Source organism: Melitaea cinxia, chromosome 10 (genome assembly GCF_905220565.1).
Source record: "Melitaea cinxia chromosome 10, ilMelCinx1.1, whole genome shotgun sequence".
NCBI lineage: Eukaryota > Metazoa > Arthropoda > Insecta > Lepidoptera > Nymphalidae > Melitaea > Melitaea cinxia.
Genome location: NC_059403.1, coordinates 2,442,058 through 2,452,440, shown reverse-complemented (window position 1 = coordinate 2,452,440; position 10,383 = coordinate 2,442,058). Strand labels below are relative to the sequence as shown.

At 32.5% G+C, this 10,383-nt stretch overlaps 1 protein-coding gene across 1 annotated transcript; it reads right to left on the bottom strand.

The window, feature by feature from the left end:
• Window positions 1-282: 282 nt before the first annotated feature.
• On the bottom strand, window positions 283-10,166 carry LOC123657383. The gene is made up of 4 exons (XM_045592937.1): window positions 10,020-10,166; window positions 3,941-4,061; window positions 3,226-3,325; window positions 283-1,188 (listed from the first exon to the last, which is right to left on the bottom strand). Exons 1-4 carry the CDS (start codon window positions 10,059-10,061, stop codon window positions 1,071-1,073), a joined length of 381 nt encoding a protein of 126 aa, XP_045448893.1. The 5' UTR covers window positions 10,062-10,166; the 3' UTR covers window positions 283-1,070.
• Window positions 10,167-10,383: the final 217 nt, after the last annotated feature.

Here is a 10,383-nt window from a genome sequence, read left to right as displayed (position 1 = left end):
GTCATCTGTATCGCAGGACCGATGGCCATTGGAGCAGACGGGTCCTGGAGTGGAGACCGCGTCGTGGCAAACGCAATGTGGGACGTCCTTCGACCTGTTGGACCGACGATCTACGTAAGATTGCCGGTGTGGGCTGGATGAGAATTGCGGAAAACCGGGATGTCTGGCGCGAACTTGGGATCGGGCCTATGTCCAGCAGTGGAGAGCATTATGCTCAACTGTCGGATTAACTATTCTGTATAGTTATTATACTGTCTATAAAGATGATTAAAAATGCAGTACTTTAAAAAAATTAAATTTATTAAAACAGATAAAAAGTTTGGTGGTTATATAAAAATGCACTCTTATTATTACAATTACCAAAAAATTTCGTGAGTGATAAACATTTAGTACCAAATTACTAAGGAACATGACTCTATTTGATTTTGTATAGAATTATGTACGTTAATTTTGATTTGCTTTTTTATGGTAAGCTTAATATATTTTCCGGAGATATTACTTACGCACACTCCGATATAAATCAATTAAAATCAAATAAACACACTGACAACATAATGCATACACACGATATGAAAGTAATTTTTGAATATCGAATCTTAATATTTTGTATTTAGAAGAATGGTTATTTATAAGTAGATATTTTTACAAATAAAAAAAAAATAATAAAAAAATATGACATTATAACCCTATTAACTTATTGTAACGATATATATTTAGATAGATGTACAGAGGTAGAAAAATATGAATTCTTAATCTATTTTTGAATGAAATATTCGCATATTCCTTAAAGCTTAATTTTTATTGAAGACCCCAACGGTATACTACTTTAATGGAATGGTTTCGTCTCTTAAGACACATGGACATCAGAATATTTTGTAGAGTAACGTTTTCGTAGACCTAATAAATATTAACAGGTACACGTAAAGCCTATTGTTTATAATGAAATGCGAAAAATATCGGTTATATACAATTCAGAACTAAAATTAATAACGAATAATTTAACAAGCATTTTTAAGAAACACGTAATAAAGGTTTTAGAGATTATTAAGAGAGGTTATTTGCTTTAGTATTTAGCCTCCGCGCTGAGTCAACACGGCGTCAACAAGCAAGATGGCACCGTTGATGATAGCAAGCGACGCCTTGGCCAGATTCTTGTCCTTGAACTCTGATTTGGAATAGTTCTGGAATCTGTAAAAAATAATACCCATTATTTATTATTATTTTATTTATTATTATTGATTTCCCGGGGATGTTATACATCGTATTGAACTCCGACTGAAAAATTAAAAAAAATTGTCATCTCACTAACAATTTTTATTTTCCTTGGAAACATCTATACATATAATAAAATGGTAACACCGTTCAATTGATAAAGGGCCACAGTGGATCGCGAGGCAACGACGTGGCCGACCGACTGGCAAGGAATGGATCGGAGATGAGGGTCCACGGACTTGAACCCATTCTGCCTCTGCCTTTCGGATGGTTGCGCAGCCAGCTGCGACACATCACCAAGGTAATGCATCAAGAATATTGGACAAACCTAACTACCTGCAGGCAGACCAAGGAAGCTCTTCCGACGATCAACCCAGGATTGTCCCGCAAACTTCGCGGTTATGGGAGAGCCCAGCTCCGGACTACTGGTCGGGGCTCTTACCGGACATGCCTTGCTTAACAAGCACTTACACAATTTAGGTGTTACAGACAGCCCCCTATGCAGGGCGTGCATGGAGGCAGAAGAAACGGCCTCACATATCCTGCTGGAATGCAATGGATGGTATGGTAGTGTGGCGAACTACAGGGCACTACACCTCGGGACACCAAGTTCACTCCGAGAAGTCGTCGGCAACACAAGGGGTCTGCTAGGCTTCCTCAAGGAGCTAGGCTGGCATGAATAAGGCCCCCAGCCAATCACGCAAAATAGGCGCAATGAGACGTCGAGTTGCGGAAAACGGCCCGTGAAGAAACAATAACAACAACAACATTATAAAATGGTAGGAAAGTCAAAACTGTACATTGAATATTTTTTTAAAAGAATACTTGGGGTGTGATCTACAATCGATACCGAAGCCAAAAATATAGTTTTTAGAATTTTTGTCTTTTTGTCTGTATGTATGTCCGGGATAAACTCAAAAAGTACCGCATGGATTTACTCAAATTTGGCACGAATATTATTAAGAAGTCGGGTCAACATATAGGCTACATAATATCACGCTATCACCTACGGGGAACGAGCAGTGAACCTTTATTTCTTCAACGCATTCTGTAACAACGTGTAATCTAGCGACGCATATTTGAATGTTGTTATTACGTTAATAACCATGCTATATAAGCTAGCTTCACACTATAAAAATCACGCAATATAAGTAAGCCGATAAACATAATTAAATGAATATAAGTAGACAAGACAATTTTAAAGCAGCGCCATCTTCGAGATTTTTCTGTAGATATGAAATGTAAAGAAGAAACGGGTAAATGAATATTTTAAAAGGTACTAGCGACCCGCCCCGCCTTCGCACGGGTGTAATGCTGATACTAAATATACTACAGAATGTCTTTATTTATAGTGTGAAGCTAGCTTATAGCATGGTTATTAACATAATAACAACATCATTCAAATATGCGTCGCTAGATTACACGTTGTTACAGAATGCGTTGAAGAAATGAAGGTTCACTGCTCGTTCCCCGTAGGTGATAGCGTGATATTATGTAGCCTATATGTTGACCCGACTTCTTAATAATATTCGTGCCAAATTTGAGTAAATCCATGCGGTACTTTTTGAGTTTATCCCGGACATACATACAGACAAACAGACAAAAATTCTAAAAACTATATTTTTGGCTTCGGTATCGATTGTAGATCACACCCCAAGTATTCTTTTAAAAAAATATTCAATGTACAGTTTTGACTTTCCTACCATTTTATTATATGTATAGATAATCGTAGGTATTTTTGGTGCTGTATAGCGTTCACGCACACGACGTCGCGGGCAACAGCTAGTACATATTATTTCTCTTGTTAGACCACTGGCAAAGTAGACAAATTGCTTGAAGTCGCTTAAAAATGGCTATACTAGTCGTTTGATATTTTTGTAAGGATTCATTAAAAGTGATCGCTACTCCTTCCTCCTTCTCCTCCTTTAAAGATTGAACCTTTCTTATCGCTGTCTATTTGTGACTTAAAATCTAGGTTATTCCAATTTAATATAATATGTAAAATTCAAATACCTGTCGATCAATACAGCGCCGCTGGCAATAAACAGAGCGACGCCGATGAGTGAATAGAAAATGTCGATGCGTTTGTGTGCCTGGGTCTGCATCACGTAGCCTAGAAATCGATAAGAAATCCATTTAGTATCAGAAATAAACTCATGTAGAAAAATATAAATATATGTATATATTTTTTTATATACTTTCCTTTATAGGAGTCTGTAAGAAAGCACTATCATTCAAATATCGCTATCCATCAAATAGCGTTGTCCACAACTGGAAACAGGACCTTAATGCTATCTTATCCTATATATAAAATTCTCGTGTCACAATGTTAGTTACAATACTCCTCCAAAACGGCTGGACTGATCTTTATGAAATTTTGTGTGCATATCGGATAGGTCTGAGCATTGGCCTACATCTATTTTTCATACCACAAGTTATAATGGTTTTCTGTTATTTATTAATTTTTTTCGTGTGTTTTGAACATGTGCAAAAAAGTATTAAACAAATAGTTATAAAGAGACACATTAACATAAACATTTAATTTTACTGAAACAAAAAAGACTGGATGAATTTTAACTTTAGAAATTTTTGATTTAGTCTTTTTTGTTTGTACATCTATTTATTGTATACTCATAGATTACCTACGAAGCCTGAATCAAATTACTAGTTTACATAATTTCCTAGAGCAGTAAGAGGAATCTGATATATTTATTATATATTATCTTACCAGCAGCTGCTCCTGCGAATATGATCAGGTATCCAATAAAGGTACCAGTGACAAGCATGCCAATGTCAGCGTCCGCATTGTAACTGTGATAGTGCAGCGCAACGCACGAACACGTCAACGCCTGGAAATAAATAAACACTAATGTCAGAATTTATCCTGTCCATTTATAAGACATCAAGAGAAACGTAAATATTTTAATATGAATTTTAAATAATATTAATTTATACACGCAAAACTTGGACAATAAAACAACTTATATGATTTTCAAAATCAAGCAAGTATCAACATAATATAATATCATCAAAATAAAAATAGAATAAATAAAAAAAGTCAGCTTCACTAAATCTAAAATGTATGTGTAACTTAATCTCAATATGACATTGTCAATTGGAATTCTCCTTGAAGGTTATTTGCATACATTGGCAAAGGCACGTACTTTTGTTAGGTGTATGTAATAAGTAAAGGTTATACGTCCATTAAAGTTATACCTAGTCACAGTTGTAGTATTAGAAATGTATTTAAAATTTTAAACACACTTGACTTGTAATTGAAATATGAATTTTAATTGACAATCATTGTTGTAACTAAACTAGTTATGTATTTGTGTTATAGTCTCATTCTGCTTATGACTCATTATCTAGAAACAATAAAAGTGACGCAACAAATTAATGTTACTTTTGTTATGTATTTTTTACCCTTCAACTTAATCTCTTCTACGAGTTTAATATACAAAAACTGTTGTCATAAAAATACGTAGTAAGAAAATTGTTATATTACTCTAACTGATAAATTATTTTACTATGATTAGTAGAAGTCATTGTTTGAGTAACAAAATAATTAAAACACATTTACAATATATAATTTAACTATTGAGCCTACAAAAAGGATGTACAAGGACACTTTTTTGTTAAATTTTTGCTAGTAACTGGTGATAATTTACATACCTTGAAAAATCTATGAATATTTAAATGATGACGATTTCGCAGCAAAGCAACGGTGACGTAATTAATAATGTTCTATTTTGAAGGTCCATTAGCTGGTAGATGATGTCATAACACAGGTGGATTAAAATGCAAGGCGCGAGCCCACGAGGTTATCGAGACGATAGACCTTGTGGCTTTGATAGCGTTACATTACTAAATTAACATTATGACCTCTTTTTAACCTACTTAAAAAGGAGAAGGTCCTCATTCGACTTTCCTTTTTTTTTCATGCGTGTTACAGTCATAACTTTTAATATAAAACTTCTTTATGCATGCTTGAGTTGGGAAGTAAGCTGGTGAATGTATGACGAGAGGGTTACGAGAAGTGTGATCGGGCGAGGCGAACGGAAATTAAAAGGGAGATATAAGTTAGTGAAGATTGAAAAAGAGAGTTACGTTTCGTAAGTTTAGCTTCAGTTGTGTGGTCTAAAGCACACCCGTTTTTTTTACTTCGTGTACGAATTGAGATCTGAAAAGTACTTCTTTAGTTATTTCTAGTAATACGTATTTACTTGACTACTTTTTCATCTATCTACTTTGTTATTATTTACAATTGAAGTATTTTTTTTTCGTTAGCGAGCGAACACAGTTATTAAGGTACACGTCAATCTACTAACCCATAACAATAAGTAAATCATTTTTATTAATATAATTTTTGTATGAATTTTATTTTGTATCCATACATTATCAAATTTAATGTTGTACGTTTATTGGAACTGTACATTGCACTAAGGTTGAATTTGATTAGTCGACGATTTCGTACTAAATAAACTTAATGATTATGTCACTAATTGAATCACCAGTTTTATCAACAGTTTTATTAACAACATTACTGGTAAACGATAATCATTTATATATAGTTCGTGAATCATACTGCAAAGTAGAAGCGACGGTTAGGTTCATATTTATACATATAAAACATTTAACAACTTTTATTACAACAATTATTTATGCTTTGCTATTTTTTAAAAGCTTTTAAAAAATGGGGACTTTAAATAGGTATGACTGTTTTTTTTTTTTTTTGTTTCTTCACACCTTTGTTCTGTGTATACCGATTTAATTGATTCCGTTTTATTTCAAAGCTGGTGTCCTTGTCTTGTCCCACTAAAAATTTCCGCGATGTGACGAGTCGTTTTTGAGTTATTCTTATAATGAGTAGTTAATTTACTTCGATTACGTTGATGAAGTTCCCAGTTTGCTACCATACTTGTGGATGCAAATTGAAGTCGGTTTTTCTTTGTTCATTAAATGCGGTCGCTAATATCCTTCAAGTGTGTTGACGAATTTTCCACAATAATAAACTATATTATAAAACTATGCAAAATGAGTTAAGTTCTATGAAGAGGCTTAGTAATCACGTGATTAATATATTTCCATTAATATGAATTCATTCTTTTTGATTCATAACAATTTATGACATATATGTAACTACTAACAACTCGCCCCGGCTTCGCACGGGTGCAATGCTGATACTAAATATACTACAGAATGTCTTTATTTATAGTGTGAAGCTGGCTTATAGCATGGTTATTTACATAATAACAACAACATTGAAATATGCGTCGTTAGATTACACGTTGTTACAGAATGCGTTGAAGAAATAAAGGTTCACTGCTTTTTTTTTTTTACAAGTGATATACATCCACGGGCTTATGAACCCATGTCCTTTTTTATTCTAAAAACATGCAATTTTTATTTTAATTTTTTATTTTATTTCAAGGTAGGCGTTACTCAGCAACATCGCTGTTCAAGTTAGACTATGTTTTTAATGTCTCCAAAAGAGACGTGAGTCCACCGACCGGTTCTTATTCTAATGTATGGTACAATTTCTGTTTTTTTTTTATTATTATTATAATTTCCTTATAATACTATACTTATATCTAGCTTAATCTTACATTATTTACATGCGTAATCGTTTTCTTAAAAATATATTTTTTAATATTATCAAAAAGGAGAGATAAAGGTTCACTGCTCGTTCCCCGTAGGTTATCACCTAGCGTGATAATATGTTGACCCGACTTCTTAATAATATTCGTGCCAAATTTGAAGTAAATCCATGCAGTACTTTTTGAGTTTATCCCGGACATACATACAGACAAACAGACGAACAGACCAAAATTCTAAAAACTATATTTTTGGCTTCGGTATCGATTGTAGATCTCACCCCAATTATTCTTTTAAAAAAATATTCGATGTAAAGTTTTGACTTTCCTACCATTTTATTATATGTTTAGATACTGTACCTCATAATAATAGTTAAAGTTAATTATAGTTAGGTAAAAATTTGATAAACAATATATGATTAAGTAAGTTTAAAAAACTTAACAACCCGCGTGTTTCTATCTACATTGGCTTTAAATGTTATTTCATTGCTTATAAAATTCTTGATTTTTATTTTTTAATTCGGTAGATTTTTTCTAGATTGATATATAAATCCAAGGTAAATTTTGTACAAAATAACAAAGACGTTGTTGTTTGTGAGAATTTGTACACATTAATAATGAATTAACCTTCTTACTTTGTTAATAACTTTAACTACTTTAAAATAATTTTTAAAACAAATTATTAATTATGTGACCATTAGTATTCGTTATTTTTGTGTAACCTTGATAATTTAATCTCAACAACTCGTTGATTCAACAAAATGATTAATTTAAATTATTTAGTGGGAAAATAAACTTGTTTGAGGCACAATTTTCTAAATAAACTTAAAGGACAAAACAAGAATTAAAAGAGCTATTACTTCTATAATCTATTCAATGTTTAAAATAAGATAATTAGTGAGTTATTTCTTCTTAACGCGGCTAATTACGGTTTTTGTTATCCGTATATTTATGTTTTCTTTTCGCGGTATGTATACATGTTCCTTAAACTAAAACATCATTATGTGATTCATAGAAACAACTATAATAATATAATAATAAAGGCTAATACAACCTGTCTGTCTGTCGGTCTGTCTGTTTGTTTGTTCCGGCTAATCTCTGAAACGGCTGGACCGATTTTAGCGGGACTTTCACTGGCAGATAGCTGAGGTAATAAGGAGTAACTTAGGCTACTTTTATTTTAGTATTTTTATAACTCTGCGTACTTAACAAAAATAATTTTGTTAAATTCCACGCGGACGAAAACGCGGACACAGCTAGTTATAAATACACTTACGACATAAATATATAGGACACAGATAAGGATTCGATGAATTTGCAGATATGTGTGAGGAAATTTGTAAACAAAAATAAATACAGTCCTCTCTCGTTAATTCTAAAATCGGGGGGACGAAAAATATTACGAATGAGGTATCGAGTGTTTGAAAATATGTAATATCAAATGCTTCGAAGTTTTCGAGAGCAAATAAATAAAACTTCGAATTATTAAGTGTTGATCAATTATTACATACAAATTTAGTAACTCATACATCGCAATCACGATTATCGCAGTTTCTAAATAGTTCAAATAGGAATCTATTTCTGAGTAATTATGCCGATTATTACACTAATATAATTGTATCGGGTAAAATTGTTCATGTGGCACGAGGTCTTTTTCTGTTAATGGTTAACAGCAATAACATCTGAGTGCCTAGTGTCAGTTTTATTTAATCCGTCTCGCAATAACGGGCGTAAATTATAACTTCATTTTGTGTAGGAAATTCGGGATTTCAACCTAGTTCTCGCGTTTGCCGCTAGATGACTCTGTACCGATTGTATCGTATACTATTCTTTGTCGTCTAGGCTGCACTGTTTAAATTCCCATACAAAATAATCTTCAGGTATAAACGCGTTTCTGTCATGTTTCTGTGAATAAAACTCGCATTAGGCACTCTGTTTTTTATAAGTTGAGAACAGCTACCAGCTCTTTTATATAAACCATCACAAGAAGACCAACAAAAGATTTCCTTTAATTTAGTTATTAATTTATTATCGATAAAAGTACAAATAAATAGAATAGAAATAAAATATAAACTACATCATTATACTGCAATACTATACTATATTATCCTGTCTTAACAATATTACTACTCCACGCCTTCCTGTACATAGGTACAACTATACCACACTACGCAACGGCTTCGTGCTTGTGAAGCAGAATTTAGGTTAATTAGTCTTTAAAAAAGACTTTACCTTGATTAAAAATGATACACAAACTCGTAAACAAGACGTGTTTTTACGATTTCCACCCGCAGATGGCCTCGGCCAGGGTTATAAAGGATAATAATAAGTCGAAATAAGGTGAAGCCCAATAACACACAGGTTTAATACAAGAGCAGATGACCGATATTAAAATACAAATTATACGTATAAAATTCACTATTGTTGTTATAATGTTGTTATTGTGTACGCTGATGTTGATGGGTTTTAATGATGGTTAATTTTCATTTGCGTTTTAAGTTTTACACTACGTAGGTAGGTATGTTCAATTTTTAAAAAATAAAACCAATACAATACAAAAATAAATACTTCCTGATGTAATTGTGTTTGCTCGCAAACGAAAAAAAAAAACGAAAAATAGTCAAGTCAATGCGCATTAACAAAGATTAAGTAGGTACTAAAAAAGTGGTTATCAAATTTCAATGAAATTTAAGAGACCACAAGACAAGGACCACCTTTCAATTAAAAAAATAAGTAAAAAATCGGTATACCCAGTGAAAAGTTATGTGGTATAATACAATTTATGGTCGACAAAAAATAGACAAGTAAATAAGCATTATTAGATAGGTATAGCTCGAAATGTACTTGTTAGATCTCCATTAAATTTAAATCTTCTTTTTGGAAGTAGGTTAAAATAGGAATATGATATCTTGATAAAATAGAAAACATTTTTTATTAAATTTGGTCATTATAGCATTCAAAAAATGATTTTTTAAGTTACTACAGTAATAAACTAAAAATAACGATTAACATTTTCAGTTTAATCTTACGAAGCGTTTATACGTATATATATTAAGTATATGATCGTTTTGTAAACAAAAAAACGAAACTGGACGCTGCGTAAAATAGATTTTCAACGATAAAACCAGGTACCGTATCGTAATAAAACATAAGATGACTAACATTAATTATTTATAAACGTAACGTAACGTAAATTATATTAATATTACTTACCAATTCTACGAATTTAATAATAGACAATCTGCTGATAGCCATTTTCGTTTGCTTATACAATAAACACGAGTTATTTACACCGACGACGTAGTAACGCACGAAACGTGGGTCGTGAACTGGCGTGAGGCGTCTGGGTCTGGCTGTGAGTGTGACTACGAGTAGGCATGTTGAAAAAGTATCGATATTTCCAATTCGATATATCGATATTCTTGTTCGATGTATTTTGATCCAATATATCGATATAGAATATCCAATATCGAAAATTGTAACAAGTCGCTAGAATCCAAAGTCGTATAAGATATAGGCTAGGATGGAGCTAAAAACAAAATCTAAATTTCCGAAACACAAAATTCTTAGACATCAG

What these genes read in the sequence shown, in the direction of transcription:
- LOC123657383 (XM_045592937.1), bottom strand. Translation starts at nt 10,061, where the DNA reads ATGGCTATCAGCAGATTGTCTATTATTAAATTCGTAGAATTG. An exon ending in TTATTAAATTCGTAGAATTG is followed by an intron (nt 4,062 to 10,019) that starts GTAAGTAATATT and finishes ATTTATTTCCAG; the next exon opens with GCGTTGACGTGTTCGTGCGT. An exon ending in GGCGCTGTATTGATCGACAG is followed by an intron (nt 1,189 to 3,225) that starts GTATTTGAATTT and finishes TATTTTTTACAG; the next exon opens with ATTCCAGAACTATTCCAAAT.